Genomic DNA, 18,479 nt, shown 5'->3' with positions numbered 1-18,479 from the left:
ACATGGCAGATGCTTTTGAATGCGTTTAGATGAAGTGAATTTCTGCAGTGACATATTTTAGGTGTCTGACTGAAAATAATCATACAATTATAAGTGGTTGCTTGTCTTTGTGTGAATCATTTGGAGTCTCATCTGCAATGAAACCTATGGCATTTGGAAACACTGAAGCAACACAAAGGAATGTACTCAGTAATTATTATCAGCTTAAAACACAGAAAGTCCCCTCTGTGCCCTATATCCAGAAATATATCTAATCTACATTTCAGTGAAAAGGCTAGGGTCAGTATAGGCATTATGAAGTATCCATGGAAACAATCTTTTGCGGCATCAGAACAAAATTTCATACAAGGAGGTACAGTCATAACCAATGCGTAACAAGAGATTTATGCCAAACAATAATGTCAAAAGTATTGTAATCACAGGCGTAGCTAGGGGTTTAGCACAGGGGGGGGGGGGGGGGACGACATATCTGAGTGGGCCCCAACCCAGTGGGCCCCCCCTAACACATGTTTACAACTGAAGAGGTGCATGCTAATTATATACCAGCCATCATCCCTGTATATAACCCCCATCATCTCTGTATATAACCCCCAACATCCCTAAATATACAAGCCATCATCCCTGTATATAACCCCCCATCATCCCTGTATATAACCCCTATCATCTCTGTACATACCAGCCTGGCTAGTATATACAGGTAAGATGGGGGTATATAAACAGAGATGATGGCTGGTATATACAGGGATAATGTGGAGTTATATACAGGGATGATGGGGTTTATATAAGGGGATGATGGCTGGTAGGCACAGGGATGATGGGGGTTAATGCAGGGATGATGGCTGTACTACCCATCATCCCTGTATATAACAACCATCATCCCTGTATATACCAGTCAGGCAACTCCTGCCGTATAGGTTTGTACAGCGTAAAACTACTGCTCCCAGGCTGACCTAAACAATGGTAAAGATATGCTGGGACTTGCTGTTTCACAAAAAAAAATCATACCACCCATTATCTCGCTGCAGATCATACAGTGACTACAGTACTGATCAGAGGCAGAATAAACATTTACATTAAGTGACTCACCGGTGACGTCTTTTCATATTCTAGTTGTTCTTTTTCTCTTTTCTTCTCCATCTGGCCCAGACCTCTATGATGACTTCTCCCGGCCACAGACCATTTCTGCAGTTTGCTGCTCAGATGTCTTCAGCTTCTCACTTTTCAAACATTTCTGCACCTATAAACAAAGATAAAATTCTCATGGGGCCACACACTAGGTCCCTAAATATAATAGTGCCATACACTGTGCCCCTGATTATAATAGCACCATACACTGTGTCCCTGATTCTAATAACACCATACACTGTGTCCCTGATTATAATAGCACCATACACTGTGTGTCACACACACACACACACACACACACACACACACACACACACACACACACACACACACACATACATACACACACATACACACACACTGCTCTCTGTAGACAGTGCCCCACATATAGCCCCCCTGTAGCTAGTACCCACATACAGCCCCCTGTAGATAGTGCGCCCCATAGATCCCCCTGTAGATAGTACCCACATACAGCTCCCTGTAGATAGTGCCCCACATATAGCCCCCTGTAGCTAGGGCCCCACATATAACCGCCTGTAGATAGAGCTCTACATATAGCCCCCTGCAGATAGCGCTCTACATATAACCCCCCCTGTATATAGTGCCCCACATATAGCCTCCCCTGTAGATTGTGTCCCACATATAGCCTCCCCTGTATATAGTGCCCCACATATATATATGTAGATAATGCCACTCACACTTTTGAGTGGATAAAACACAACTTTACATACTCACCTTGATACCGTCCCCGCGCGTCCTGTGTCAATGCAGGCCTGCTCTCTTCTGAGCAGGTCTGCTGGGGCTGAATGACACTTGCGTCGTTGAAGGGCACTGATTGGCACGGCAGAATGACTTGCCCCTTCAATCAGCGCCTTTCAACAATTGAAGCGGCGCGATGACGTCATCGCGCCGTTAGTGTAGTTGAAAGGCGCTGATTGGCAGGGCAGAATGACTTGCCATGCCAATCAGCACCTTTCAACAACAGAAGGGCTAGCGTCGTTGAATGGCGCAGGTACAATTAGTGCAGGAGGGGGTGGCGGCGGCTGGTTTCAGTTGCACGGCCGCATGGTCCAGGGGCCACCGCCCGCCCTGCCTTCCCGCTAGCTACGCTACTGATTGTAATACAACAGACGGGTTTATTTCAAACCCTCCCACACAAACCTCATGCTTTATACAAGCACCACTTCTTGAAATTAGCAAATGTAGTTGGTGGACCTCATTTTTTTTTTTTTTACAAAAAAAGGAGGATAGAAGTATACATGATATAGTTAGAACAAGCACATAAGGGCGACTATCTGGAATCGATGGCCCACATTTACTACAAAAGCCTACTTGCCACTTTTAATAAGCTCAAGGGGTCTTAAGATGTTTCTTTTCCTATGTAAACGCTCCCACCCACAAGTACACCTACCCACGTTCCATAATAAAATCTGAAGTACGACCATTATTTATCTCTATCAGCGCTCCCTCCATACACACAGTGCGAGTGTAACGTCCACGGCCACTGATGGCAGACTCCTCTCATCTTGCCGACGCCTTCCATCCCAGAGATGCCAGCACATGCGGCCGTCCTGGCCTGCAGTGACCACTAGGGAGCGCGAGCGAGCTCAGTCCCGGCCTTTGCCCCTTTACTCATTGCCTGAACGTTGTTGTGTTTTCCTGTGTCAGTCTAGCAAATGGTCCCTTAGTGTTTTCTTGTTCCCAGTGTTCCTGTTCCCGCTACCTGTATCCTGTATCCCGTTCTACCTTGTTCCTGTGCCTTAAAAGAGTTGGAGTCGTGTTGTGTTACACCACACCTGGTGTCTGCTGCCAAGGTCCCATCTGAGCCTAGCCATCGTTACTGTCTGTACTACCACAGGTACCCTTGCTCGGACTAAAGACTTTACTTGGTATACTATGTGGCCAGCTGCTATCCCGATATGGCGGTACGGCCCAGTGGGTCCACATACCCACAGATTGTGACAGCCAACAGTGTGTCTACAAGCAATACCAGCAGACAGCTGCCCATAAACAATACTGCCAGCCAGGGGCATAACTAGGAAAGACTGGGCCAAATAGCAAACTTCCCTGTATATAGCACCATACAGCCCCCCCTGTAGATAGCGTCATACAGCCCCCCTGTAGATAGCGCCATACAGCCCCCTCCCTGTATATAGCACCATACAGCCCCACTGTATATAGCACCATACAGCCACCCATAGATAACGCCATACAGCCCCCTGTATATAGCAACATACATCCCCAATGTAGATAACGCCATACAGCCCCCTGTATATAGCACCATACAGCCCCCCTGTATATAGCACGATACAGCCCCCCTGTATATAGCACCATACAGCCCACCTGTATATAGCACCATACAGCCCCCCTTTATATAGCACATAAAGTTCAATGTGTCACGAGAAAACAATCATAATCGCTTGGATAGGTATAAGCATTCCAAAGTTATTACCACATAAAGGGACATATGTCAGATTAAAAAAATGGGCTCTGAGCCTTAAGGCCCAAACTAATCTGCGTCCTTAAGGGGTTAAATGTAGCTACTAACAGGGCGAGCTCACTACATTCTGTACATATTTACAGGTACATATGTAGTAAAAGCTCCCCCTAGTGGCAGCTGCTAGCAGCCTCTGTGGGAGACTTGCCTGCTCTGCCCAGAGTCCAAGAGATCTCCCCTATTTTGGGAGACTGCTGTACATGTATTGCCTTAAGGCCCTATTACACCGGCCGATAATTGGCCGATGCAGCGAGCGCCGATCAACGAGACATCTTTGATGGGCGCTCATTTGCTCCTGTCAAACGGAGATATGGGTGGGGACGAGCGGTGGTTACTCCGATCGCTCGTCCCCATATGTTATTATCATATCGGCAGCGCATCTCCCTGTTTACACAGGGAGATGCGCTGCCGAAAACTATTATATTTAATTTTTTTAAAACTATACGATCAGCAGATGATTGTGCATTTGCTCGTTCATCTTCTGATCGCTGCCCTGTTTACACAGGGCAAGGAGTGTTATATTAAAGCTTGTCTGCCCGATAATCGCCCAGTGTAAAACCCCCTTTACCTGCAATGTACAATTACAGAATCATTCTATGCCTTACTTAAAGGGAGTTATAGTTTTAGTGCTCATCCCTTTAAAAGATACAGCTGTGATAACTACTGATACAGAAAGTATATTAGAAAACTGCATAAGTTTTCATTATACAATGAATATGCTGTGCTGAATATGCTGTGCCTTCAACCAACCCATGGATCACTAATAAAGTTTTTAGATTTCCAAAAACTTTCCATAGAAAATGGAAAGTAAGTCAGGGTTTATTGAAGATAATGGGAGCAGCTGCCATGTACAGTATGGCACATACACATTTTGATGCTGATTAATGTCAAACATACCTGGTGAGATATAGAAGGTTTTGAATAGTTTCTTGTCTGTAGTAATATCTCTGACCTCCTTTGTGATATTTATCAAACGTCCAACAACGGGTGGAATCCGTCGAAAATCCAGGATCCTTTAATGAAAAAAAGTACCTGATAATGAGAATTCACATGAGAACATGTAAGCAAAAATGTAAGGGCCCATTTACCTCCACGTTAGAGACTCCATTAGGGGCCTCTGTCACAGATTCGGCCAGAAAAACCGGAGAAGATAGCGCAGAAAGCTGCTGTATTGTTTCTGGTAAAACCCTGGACTACCCGACGGAACCCATTAAAGCCAATGGGTTCTGTTGGCTGCCGGTGGTGTTCGTCATACAACGGAACCGGCGCTTCCGGTATTTTCATTGTTCTGCTCCTCTGACGGAGCAGAACAATGGAAATACTAACGCATATGTGAACAGGCCCTAAATATGTGGCATTCAAAAACAACACATTTCTTAGGTAATTATGTTTCATAATATATATGAAGCTCTGAACCCCTGCTGTAACAAATTCTGCTGACTGCCTTTGAGAATCTTTTCGCATGATGACAGACACAGCAAGTTTTAGCCCTTATTCACACGACAGGTTTTCCCGGCCGGGTGACGGCCGTTCATAAAACGGCCATCACCCGGCTGCAGTAGGAACAATAGACCCCTAATGGGGCTATTCACACGACCGATTTTTTGACGGCCCGGGAAACCTGACCGTCAAAAAATGGGATAGGTCCTATTTTCGGCCGTTTACCCGGCCGCCCGACTCCCATAGAAGTCTATGGGGCCGGGTAATACACGGCCATCACCGGAATGTGTCCCGAGTGATGGCCATGTATTCCGTCGCTCGTGCTCTCTCTCCTCATCCTCACAGTGCAGAGTGCATGTGAGGAGGGTCTTTTTTTGCTCCCTGTAAAAGTTGGAATCTCCAATCCCCGGCCGGGGATTGGGGATTCCGCTACAGGAGAAGTGAGTGACTACGCTGTCCATATATGGACGCAGCGACGTCACTCACTTCTGAAGCGGAATCCCAGACACCTTGGCCGGGGATTCTGCTACAGGAGAAGTGAGTGACTACGCTGTCCATATATGGACACAGCGACGTCACTTACTTCAGAAGCGGAATCCCCGACCCCGTGGCCGGGGATTCCGCTACAGGAGAAGTGAGTGACTACGCTGTCCATATATGGACACAGCGAAGTCACTCACTTCTGAAGCGGAATCCCGACACCTTGGCCGGGGATTCCGCTACAAGAGAAGTGGGTGACTACGCTGTCCATATATGGACACAGCGATGTCACTCACTTCTGAAGCGGAATCCCCGACCCCATGGCCGGGGATTCCGCTACAGGAGAAGTGAGTGACTACGCTGTCCATATATGGACGCAGCGACGTCACTCACTTCTGAAGCGTAATCCCAGACACCTTGGCCGGGGATTCTGCTACAGGAGAAGTGAGTGACTACGCTGTCCATATATGGACACAGCGACGTCACTCACTTCAGAAGCGGAATCCCCGACCCCGTGGCCGGGGATTCCGCTACAGGAGAAGTGAGTGACTACGCTGTCCATATATGGACACAGCGAAGTCACTCACTTCTGAAGCGGAATCCCGACACCTTGGCCGGGGATTCCGCTACAAGAGAAGTGGGTGACTACGCTGTCCATATATGGACACAGCGATGTCACTCACTTCTGAAGCGGAATCCCCGACCCCGTGGCCGGGGATTCCGCTACAGGAGAAGTGAGTGACTACGCTGTCCATATATGGACGCAGCGACGTCACTCGCTTCTGAAGCGGAATCCCCGACCCCTTGGCCGGGGATTCCGCTACAGGAGAAGTGAGTGACTACGATGTCCATATATGGACACAGCGACGTCACTCACTTCTGAAGCGGAATCCCCGACACCTTGGCCGGGGATTCCGCTACAGGAGAAGTGAGTGACTACGCTGTCCATATATGGACACAGTGACGTCACTCACTTCTGAAGCGGAATCCCCGACCCCGTGGCCGGGGATTCCGCTACAGGAGGAGTGAGTGACTACGCTGTCCATATATGGACACAGCGACGTCACTCACTTCTGAAGCGGAATCCCCGACCCCTTGGCCGGGGATTCCGCTACAGGAGAAGTGAATGACTACGCTGTCCATATATGGACACAGCGACGTCACTCACTTCTGAAGCGGAATCCCCGACCCCATGGCCGGGGATTCCGCTACAGGAGAAGTGAGTGACAACGCTGTCCATATATGGACACAGCGACGTCACTCACTTCTGAAGCGGAATCCCTGACACCTTGGCCGGGGATTCCGCTACAGGAGAAGTGAGTGACTACGCTGTCCATATATGGACACAGTGACGTCACTCACTTCAGAAGCGGAATCCCCGACCCTGTGGTAGGGAATTCCGCTACAGGAGAAGTGAGTGACTACACAGTTCATATATGGATACAGTGACGTCACTCACTTCAGAAGCGGAATCCCCGACCCTGTGGCAGGGAATTCCGCTACAGGAGAAGTCAGTGACTAAACTGTCCATATATGGACATTGAAATCAGTGACTTCTCCTGGAAGGGGGGGGGGGAATGGGTGCAACCTACAGGGGGCTGGGTGGCATTACCTACAGGGGGCTGGGTGACATTACCTACAGGGGGCTGGGTGGTATTACCTACAGGGGGCTGGGTGGCATTACCTACAGGGGGCAGGGTGGCATTACCTGCAGGGGCAGGGTGTCATTACCTGCAGTGGGCTGTGTGGCATTACCTACATGGGACTGGGTGACATTACCTACAGGGGGCAGGGTGGCATTACCTACAGGGGGCTGGGTGGCATTGCCAACAGAGGGCTGGGTGGAATTACCAACAGGGGGCAGGGTGGCATTACCTACAGGGGGCTGTGTGGCATTACCTACAGGGGACTTGGTGGCATTACCTACAGGGGACTCGGTGGCATTACCAACAGGGAGCTGGGTGGCATTACCTACAAGGGGCAGGGTGGCATTACCTACAGGGGGCTGGGTGGCATTACCTGCAGGGGGCTGGGTGGCATTACCTGCAGGGGGCTGGGTGGCATTACCTGCAGGGGGCTGGGTGGCATTACCTGCAGGGGGATGGGTGGCATTACCTGCAGGGGGCTGGGTGGCATTACCTGCAGGGGGCTGGGTGGCATTACCTGCAGGGGGCTGGGTGACATTACCAACAGGGGGCTGGGTGGCATTACCTACAGGCAGCTGGGTGGCATTACCTACAGGGTGCTGTGTGGCATTATCTACAGAGGGCTGTGTGTGGCAACAAATTGAAATGAAATTCATCCGATTTTAAAACGGACAGGGAAAAAAACGGATGCAAAACGGGTCAAAATCGGCTGTTAAAAACGGCAACACGGCCCGGAACGGAATCGGAAAGGATGCAAAACGGATGCAAACTGGCCAGGAAAAACGACCCAAAACGGCCGATTTTATCGGCCGACACACGGACCCTGTCATGTGAATGAGGCGTTACTGTACATTATAGATCTCCTATGATGCATTGTGTTGTCCTATAACTTCTGGCTATCATGGATCGATGTATTATCTTACTCTGGTCTTATGTTTACCTGTCCAAGTGGAATGCTGCTATTTCTGCATTGTGCCTCTCAAAATCTGAGAAATAAAAGAAATCTGGGGGTGTCTCTTGATCACGTTGCTGTCTGCAAAATAAAAGTTCAAGTATGTTATCAAAAAAATTAATTGCATCTACTAAATGCAAACTTGGTTTTTATATAAACTGTTAGCAATTCTACTGGTGCAGCCGACAAATAAGGAGAGGAGGCTAGAGAGGTCTTGTGGTCACGGCCTAGGCTCTGTTCAGATACCTTTTTCCCCTCTACGTTCTAAGTATGCACTGGGAAAGCTTCCGGTGCATACACTAAATGTATTCATAGTGGCGCAGAGACCCAACATACTTTTTTTCAACTGTATTATTGAATAGCGTAGTCAACTATGTTATTTAATACAAAGGCATCTTGCACAAAAAGTATACTACACAGTATATGCTTCTTTAAAATTGGGGAACTTATGCCTGTATGTTTATACAGTGGCATGCAATGGAGGCTACCGTCAGAGGGATACGTTGGGAGTATTTACCAACATTTACCACCGACATACACTGTGTTTTACATGAAATATGCCTTTACTGACTGAATAAAAATACAGCATATGGTACTACTACTACTACTACTACTACTACTACTACTACTACTACTACTACTACTACTACCACTACTGCTGCTCCTGCTGCTGCTGCTACTACTACTACTACTACTACTACTACTGCTACTACTACTACTGCTACTACTACTACTACTACTACTACTACTACTGCTACTACTGCTGCTACTACTACTACTACTACTGCTACAACTACTACTGCTACTACTACTACTACTACCGCTACTACTGCTACTACTACTACTACTACTACTACTACTACCGCTACTACTACTACTACTACTACTACTACTACTACTACTGCTACTACTGCTACTACTACTACTACTGCTACTGCTACTACTACTACCGCTACTACTACTACTACTGCTACTACTACTACTACTACTACCACTACTACTACTGCTACTACTACTACTACTGCTACTACTACTACCGCTACTACTACTACTACTGCTACTACTGCTACTACTACTACTACTACTACTACTACTACTACTACTGCTACTACTACTACCGCTGCTACTACTACTACTACTACTGCTACTACTACTACTACTGCTACTACTACTACTACTACTGCTACTACTGCTACTACTGCTACTACTACTACTGCTACTACTGCTACTACTGCTACTACTACTACTGCTACTACTGCTACTACTGCTACTACTACTACTGCTACTACTACTACTGCTACTACTGCTACTACTGCTACTACTGCTACTACTACTACTACCGCTACTACTACTACTACTACTACTACTACTGCTACTACTACTACTACTGCTACTACCGCTGCTACTACTACTACTACTACTACTACTGCTACTACTGCTACTACTGCTACTACTACTACTACTACTGCTACTACTGCTACTACTACTACTACTACTACTACTACTACTACTTAGCTCACAGCATAACGTTTATTGGTTATCAATAGGGATCCATTTTAATATATATAGAAAAATAGAAACAAGTATTCAAAATACATATGCACCTTGCCTCCAATGATACATTGAACTGAAGACATGCAATAAATTATAGGTTGATGAATGGCAGTAAGATTTTTCTTTTTACTGTGATGCCTCTCTGTTTAATACTTACTTCATAGGTTTGAATAGAGCCTGTCCGTAATTCGGGAAGGTCATGAGAAGTTTAAGCTGTGTCCCACCAGGTTTCTGAACTACAAAAGATGGTGATACTAGTCATTTAATCCCAGAAATGGTCAGTACATTTATTGCTTTTTAACTTGTTACAACTTCTCATTTTCACAAGTGTATTTCATTAATACATATAAAAAATATCTGCAGTATATTACATATCTGTGAATGGCGTATGTACCGTAGAGGCAGCCAATGTGGCTCCTTAATGACTAGTGAACACCTGTGAAGGAATATGCTTTACACAGGCCCTAAAGTGTTAGGCCTCATGCACACGACCGTGTTTTTGCGTCCGCAATTCAACCGCAAATCCACGGGTAAATTGCGGACCCATTCATTTCTATGGGCCCATACACACTATCCGTGTTTTCACGGCTCTCCGCATGTCCGCACATCCGTGCCGCAGAAACTACGGACATGTCCTATTATGGGCCGCAAATGCGGTGCGGACATGCCAATAGAAGTCAATGGGCCCGTGGAAATTGCGGATACACCGCCGTGTGTCATCCGCAGTTTTGCGGATTTGCGGAAGTGTTGCTAGGCGACGACCGGGAATGAGTTCTGTCGTCATCATGTTTTACCTAGGCTTTTTATTTTTCATCCGCATTTTGCGGATTACATACGGATGAACTGCGGAGGACATACGGATGAACTGCGGATGACATTTCACGGAACACGGTCCTGGAATTTGCGGACCAGAAAAACACTACGGTCGTGTGCATGAGGCCTTAGTAAACATGGGTGCAGAGAATTAACCCAAGGGTCTTGGAGAGGAAATTTGGGAAAGACAAGCACCAAGCTCTTCTGTCCCTGGTGGTTAGGGTTTGTATTTTAACAGTATTTACACTACATGGATCCCTTATCTCCTAAGTCATCACCCCCATAACCTCAGTTTTATGGGCCCAGCTTATCTAAATGATGTAACACCTCATGTACTTATCCCTCACTGGCTGCTGCTATAAAAAGTTCATTGCCGTTATCCCCTCTCCTAAACTCCTCCTCCGAATGTAAATAACGGTCTGCAAACATTTTGCGCCTCTTATCGTAATAATCCGGTGTCCCTTTGTGCGCACACCAGAAGAGGCCATCAATGCACAAGCGTGGGATATTGTGTGCTGGCGGAAGGCGAGGAGTTTCAATCAAAAGTATAGCGGCGGGGTAAACTCGGAAAGACTTGAGGAATGAAGATATGACTTTTCAAATGAAGATTTGACTCTTTTCAAATGAAGATTTGACTCTTTTATACTCATTAGCATACGGTGTGGGAACACTAAAAAACTGAATACTAAAGCTACAGAGCGGACCAAGAAGACAATTATGGGTTATATAGAAATTATTTTTCACCCACTACCACCAGGTAATGCTGGTTTAATAGGTGAAATGCTGGTGACAGGTTCCCTTTAAAAATGTATATTTATTCCTACTGTATATAGAAAACTGCAGCAGTGCTATGCTGCTGGTGGCAAGGCTGAAACACCAACTTACATAATGTGTATAGTATATAAATAGGCCCGTGTACAAGTTCCCATATAACCCTCCTATTAAGACTAAGGCTTCGTTCACATCTGCGCTAGGGCTCCGTTCCGACATTCCATCTGAGCTTTCCGCCGGAACAGGGCCCTGACAGACACACATGGACACCAGAGCTTTCTGGTTCCCCTTTCCCATCCCACTTCCCCTTTCCCATCCCTTAGTTGAACTTGATGGACATATGTCTTTTTTCAACCGTACAAACTATGTAACTATGTAATCACCATTGATTTCAATGGTGACGGATCCGGTGCCAATGGTTTCCGTTTGTCTCCGTTGTGCAAAGGTTCCGTCGTTTTGATGGAATCAATAGCGTAGACGACAAACGGAAACCATTGGCACCGTATCCGTCACCATTGAAATGGTGATGAAAACGGAAACCTCTGGTTTCCGTTTGTGTCTGTCAGGGCTCTGTTCTGACGGAAAGCTCCGACGTTGTTCAGACAGGTCATAAATGCTAGGGATTTATTGTGTATAAAAGCGACAATACACCGCAAGTACTTAATTTCCAATGACCCTAACCATTCAGATTGACTATGAAAACCAATTCCATCACCCCAAGTGATCCCCTGAATGATCTCCTACACATCTCCTCTTTGAAAATACATGATGTATCCACTATTATTACTCCCCCTCAAATTAACTCCCCAGTACCCATCACTGATTTGGTTCCTCCATGTACAGAACTAATTTTACTTACCCTTTCCCCCTCACCACATATCAATATTAACAATACCACTGTGGATCTAATAGCATCAGTTACTTTTTTAACACCAGCAGTTCCTTTTTTAGGGGCATCTAAACCACAGGGGCCATGGTCCAGGATGATCACAAATTTATTTCCTTTGCAAAACAGGAAAAGGAAAAATAATATAGAGGTAGCAGAGGACGTAAAAAGAAAATAAGAGTAGATTCATACACCAGGGACAACAACATACCCAACTTCAACCTTTCTAGATCTGAATTATCGTTACTACAAAAAGGTTGGTTATTTTGCCCAAACACAACAGCCAATGGCTTCAATTTATTTCTTGACTTACAACAATTTATAACTTCAACTTTATAACTACTTATAAATCTGTCCACAAAAAGATTAGAGACGGCCTAAGGAAGCACTGTCACATTGTAGAACTTGACCCCTTTCTAAAAACTATCCTCCATTCCAGAATACTACTAATCTTCAGGAGGGCTCCCACATAATATAAAAATATTCTAGCTCCAAGCCGCATCAGACATTGGAAAGTAATACACCAACTACGAAGTAAACAGACTCACATACATAAAAACATAGTGTAGCGCCGGAGGCCGCTGACCACCGATGTTTACTCCCTGCTGGTGATCGCAGCCGCTAGCTCAACTGTGCTCGCCAGGTCCTGCTTCCTCTGGGATGCCGGCAAGCTCTCAGTCACACGATCAGGGCAGGCTCTTAAAGGGCCAGCGCGTGCACCATTAAAGATTCTCCAGCCTATCCCTGCACTTTGAGGACTATAATAGGAAGTCTCCCCAGTGATCCAGTGCCCGAGCAATGCTGTACTTCCAAGTATTTCCTGCAGAGGTCCAGTATCCTGAGTCTAGTATCCTGAGTCTAGTACCCAGCATACCACACCCAGCGTACCACACCCGGCATATCAGATCCAGCTATCTGATACAGCTTGCTTCCTGCTATCTGATACAGCCTGCTTCCAGTAATCCGGCACGTCTGCTTCCAGATATCTGACACAGCCTGCTTCCAGTAATCCGACACAGTCTGCTTACAGCTACCCAGCTCAGCCTGCTTACAGCTATCTGACATGGCCTACTTCAAGATATCTGACCCAACATGCCTGCTTCCAGTAATATGGCACAGTCTGCTTTAAGTAATTCAGCGCAATCTGCTTCAGCCTGAATCCAGTTACTTCCAAGGTACCATCTGTCAGTGACTGTTTAGCTTCTGTTTGGCCAGCAGCTACTACACCAATCTGGCGGAGTAGCCTAGAGGGTCTGCTCAACCCACTGGTCATGACAGTTTGCTCGGGCCATGGATCCCGCTGGTCAACCTAAGATGGCAGTTCAAGCCATGCAAGCGGACATGCGAGATCTCCGATCACGCCAGGTTCAGCATCTGTAAGCGGTCAATTCCATTGCCACATGCCTGGACTTTGCTTCTGTTGCTCCCCTGGCAACCTCTCAAGTTGCTGCTCCATCTACTCCTCAACCCATCATAGCTCCTGTCAGTTCTGGGGCAGGAATTTCTTTGCCACTTCCACCCCGTTATGATGGAGATGCAAGAAACTGTCGAGGTTTCCTCAACCAGTGCAAAATCCATTTCAAGCTGCATTCACATCTATTCCCATCTGATCAGACCAAAGTAGCCTTTATTGTCTCCCTACTGTCTGGCAAAGTCCTGGCATGGGCGAATCCTATCTGGGAACGTGAGGGGTCGGAGTCTTCTAATCTGCAGCTGTTCATAGACACTTTTCGCACATTGTTTGAGGAACTTGGCCGTAGTTCTTCAGCTGCTGCTTCGCTTCTGACACTCCGCCAAGGAAAATAAACAAGGGGAGGAAACCTCCAGCTCACCAGTCCAACGTCTGACACTCCAGCTTCGCTCGGATCTCCGTGACGGTCCACGGTAAGCAGCAAATGGGAAGAAAAGAGGTTGATCCAGCGCTGTTGTAGTGTTTAAAAAGGAATCATGTTCCTATATTTATTGAATATCAAAATGTTAAAATCGGGCAAACAAACTTTGATAGCCATGACCAAGAACACTGCAAGTGTTCGAAACGCGTAGGCTTTAAATACCTACTGGAAACTGCCTCACTGCCACGTCTGTTTGTTTGCCCGATTTTAACATCAAAATGTTAAAATCGGGCAAGCAAACAGACGTGGCAGTGAGGCAGTTTCCAGTAGGTATTTAAAGCCTACGCGTTTCGAACACTTGCAGTGTTCTTAGTCATGGCTATCAAAGTTTGTTTGCCCGATTTTAACATTTTGATATTCAATAAATATAGGAACATGATTCCTTTTTAAACACTACAACAGCACTGGATCAACCTCTTTTCTTCCCACTCCACCAAGGAAAATCAACAGTAGGAGAGTACGCCATACACTTCTGTACTTTGGCAGCAAAGCTCTCTTGGAACAACGAGGCCTTGGTGGCAACCTTCTGGTAGGGATTAGCCAGTCAAGTAAAGATGAACTGGCGGGTTGTGATCTCCCTTCTACCCTGAATGCCCTGATTCTTCTGGCTACATGCATTGATATGAAGTTGAGAGAGCACTCCCAGGAAGTCCTTCGGGAGAGAAGATCCTACAGACTGGCACCTAATTTTCAGAGACCCCTGCTACCTTCTTCTGCTGTCGTCCCTGAAGAGCCTATGCAGGTGGACAGAAATAGACTATCTGACCAGGAGCGACAGCGCAGACATTCTGCTAACTTATGTATGTACTGTGGCTGCAAGGGTAATTTTATGTGCCAATGTCTCTAGAAGCCAGGAAACTCCAGCATCTCACCTAGGGTTGATAGGAGAGACTACCCTAGGTGGACTGATGCCTTCTGCAAAATTCTCTCCTAAAATCTCAATTCTTATAATAATCACCTCAGGTGAAAAATCGCATTCTGTTTTTGCTTATCTGGACTCTGGAGCAGCTGTGAACTTCATACTACAGACCTTAGTCTCCACTTGCCCACGACTCATCTGGAGAAACCTCTAGCAGTAGTTTCCGTGAATGGTCAATCATTGCCAGATCCAATTCTCTCCATCACAGAACCTTTGAGGTTACAAGTGGGTGTTCGACACTCGGAACAATAGCATTCTATGTTCTGCCTAAGGTTATTAATCCAACCCTGCTGGGACTACCATGGCTCCTGTTCTCGACTGTAATTCCGGAGAAATTCTCCAGCGGGGATCCCAATGTCTACACCGCTGTCTGCCTCAGTTTCGTCCTGTCCAATCTCCAGTGCCTCAGTAACTCCCTGGTCCGCCTCCACAGTATGCCTGTTATGCGGATGTCTTCAGCAAGAAGGAGGCTGAGATTCTGCCTCCTCATTGTCCTTATGACTGTCTAATTGCGTTGCTTCCTGAGACTTAACCACCCCATGCATGGGTATATCCTCTATCTCTGCCTGAAACCCAAGCCATGTTGGCATATGTCAAGGAGAACCTTGAGAGGGGGTTTATCAGGAAACCTACTTCTCTAGCCAGAGCTGGATTCTTCTTTGTGGAAAAGGAAGATGGATCCCTCCGGCTCTGCATCGATTATCGTGGTCTGAATAAGATTACCGTTAAAAACAAGTACACCTTACTACTGATCTCCGAGCTCTTTGATTGAATCGGTGGCACCAAGGTTTCACTAAGTTGGATCTTTGTGGGGCTTAGAATATGATACACATCCAAAAGGGTGATGAGTGGAAAACCGCATGCAACACTTAGGGCGATAGACAATCTTGAGCGGAGCATGCTGCTCACTGAGCAAACAGTTAGTGGGGTAGAACTGGAGCGTGAAGACATGGGTCAGCAGGATCAGGCAAGTAGCTAGGTTAATGTAGTTAGGGGCAGTAGAAAGGGATCCAAGAAAAGGAAGGCGAATCCTGTTTCTGATATTCCAAGTAAAATTGCCAAGTTGGGTGATGAGGCGAGGGTGTTGGTCTCAGAAATGGTAGCCCTAGTGGATATGGATCTCCCTAACAGTCGAAAGAACAGCCCAGCTAGTAGTCGACGGAATGGTAATGCAGATAAGGCAAGAAAATTAGTAGTTGTAGGGGATTCTAAAATCAGGAAGACGGATAGAATAATTTGTCGCCAAGAAGGCCTCAACTGAATGGTTTGGTGTCTCCCTGGTGCCAGGGTTCGGCATGTGGTGGAACGGGTGGATAAATTATTGGGAGGGGCTGGTGATGATCCAGCTGTCGTGGTCCATGTGGGTACCAACGATAGAATACATGGTAGGTGGAGGAGCCTTAAGAATAATTTTAAAGAACTAAGCTACAAGCTGAAGGGAAGGACCTCAAATGTGTTATTCTCAGGAATACTGCCTGTGCCATGCGCATCACAGGAAAGACAGCGGGAGCACAGGGAGTTAAATGCATGCTTAAGTCTTGGTGTAGAGGAGAAGGCTTTGGGTTCCTAGAGCACTGGGCTGACTTTTCATTGGGGTAAAAACTGTATTCTGCAGATAATTTGCACTTAAATAGAAGGGGGTCCGCTGTGCTGGGGGAGAGAATTCTAGCTGGGGTGGCGGAGTATTTAAAAAAGGGCTGAGGAGGGAGGTCATTGTAGAAAATAAAGGGGTAGTTAGGTTAGAGTGAGGTCAGACTATATTGGTGGGGAGAGAAATAGACTGTGGGGAGAGGACTAGACAACAGGATAAGGAGATTATTTTGTTACAAAATTGCAATGAAAATAAAAATGCCCAAATAATGTCAAATAATCAAATTTCTGATACTGGAAGTGAAAAATTGAAAGGCAAGTTAAAGTGTATGTTCACAAATGCCAGAAGTCTGAGGGAGCTGGAGGCCTTGGTACTGGAGGAAAATATAGATATAGTTGGTGTTGCTGAAACATGGCTAGACTCTTCACACGACTGGGCTGTAAATCTATAGGGATTTACACTGTTTCGGAAAGACAGGACAAATAGGAAAGTCGGTGGTGTATGTCTGTATGTGAGAAGTGATATGAAGGCGAGTATGGAAAAGACAATAGTGGGTGAAGATTGTGAGGAGATTGAAACCTTGTGGGTGGTATTACAAAGGGAGGTAAACACTAAAAAAATTACTTTTGGTGTAATCTATAGACCCCCCAATATAACTGAGGAGATGGAAGGTCAGCTATATAAACAGATGGAGCGGGCTGCACAGGCTGGTACTGTAGTGATAATGGGATATTTTAATTACCGGGATATTTATTGGTTTCATGGTTCAGCTTCAACTGCAAAGGGGAGAAATTTCCTCAACCTGTTGCAGGATTCTCTCCTGCGGTCACAACTCGAAGTTAGCAGGTCATTCCGGCACTCTGAAGACTGGGGACTTTAACTCTCGCCACTATTGGTGGCCCACACTGACCAAAGATGTTGTGGACTATGTCACCTCGTGTACCAACTGTGCCCAAAATAGCGTTTCTCACTGCAGGCCTGTGGGTCTGCTTCAACCTTTGCCTGTACCACACAGTGCCCATGGCAACACATTGCCATGGATTTCGGGTCAGCTTCAACCTTTGCCTATACCACAAGAGCCCATGGCAACACATTGCCATGGATTTCATTACAGATCTTCCTCCCTCTGATGGATGTACCACTATTTGGGTCATTCTGGATGGTTTCTCAAAGATGGCACATTTCATTCTACTGCCTGGCCTACCCTCAGCTCCTTGCCTGTCAAGTCTATTTGTTCAGCATATTTTTCATTTGCATGGATTGCCCCTCCATATCGTGTCTGATAGGGGTGTTCAATTCACATCCAAGTTCTGGACAGAACTGTGTAATTTTCTGGATGTGAAACTGGACATTTTATCTGCTTACCACCCACAATCCAAAGACCAGGTTGAAAGAGTCAAACAAGTACTTGAAAATTATCTCCGCAATTTCATGTCGGCTCAACGCCACAACTGGGTACATTTCCTTTCATGGGCCAAATTCTCATATAATAATCACACGAGTAAATCTACTGCGGCTTCTCCATTCTTCATTATTTACAGCCAACATCCGTGTATCCCTCTGCTTATACCTGCTACATCTTCAGTTTCTGCAGTGAATGTTTCCCATGGGAATTTTCTTCAGATCTGGCAGCATACCAAGTCCGCGATCCTGCAGGTGGTGGGTCGTATGAAGAGATATGCTGATAAGAAGAGAAGGCCACCTCCTCAGTTCCTTCCTGGGGTTAAGGTTGGCTATCTTCAAAGAATACCCACTTGAAAATCCCCTCCTATAAATTTGCCCCCAGGTTCCTCGGTCCCTCTGAGGTCTTGCAACCGATCAACCCTGTTTCATATAAACTACGCTTGCCTTCTACGATCATAATTTCCAATTCCTTCTATGTCTCTGTTCTTAAGCCTGTGGTGCTCAACCGT

The 18,479-nt window shown here is 46.2% G+C and overlaps 1 protein-coding gene across 1 annotated transcript in view; it reads right to left on the bottom strand.

Moving 5' to 3' along the window:
• The window catches only part of LOC142657243 (extracellular serine/threonine protein kinase FAM20C-like), a 128,356-nt gene that overhangs the window by 84,951 nt on the left and 24,926 nt on the right, over nt 1-18,479 (bottom strand). The window contains exons 3-5 of the mRNA XM_075832291.1: nt 9,852-9,930; nt 8,129-8,221; nt 4,520-4,635 (exon numbers count right to left, since the gene is read on the bottom strand). Of these exons, the coding sequence (XP_075688406.1) occupies nt 4,520-4,635; nt 8,129-8,221; nt 9,852-9,930 (288 nt within the window). The remainder of the gene's footprint in view (nt 1-4,519; nt 4,636-8,128; nt 8,222-9,851; nt 9,931-18,479) is intronic.

Source organism: Rhinoderma darwinii, chromosome 7 (assembly GCF_050947455.1).
Source record: "Rhinoderma darwinii isolate aRhiDar2 chromosome 7, aRhiDar2.hap1, whole genome shotgun sequence".
In the NCBI taxonomy this organism is placed as follows: domain Eukaryota; kingdom Metazoa; phylum Chordata; class Amphibia; order Anura; family Rhinodermatidae; genus Rhinoderma; species Rhinoderma darwinii.
This window is presented reverse-complemented; position numbering and strand designations above follow the sequence as displayed.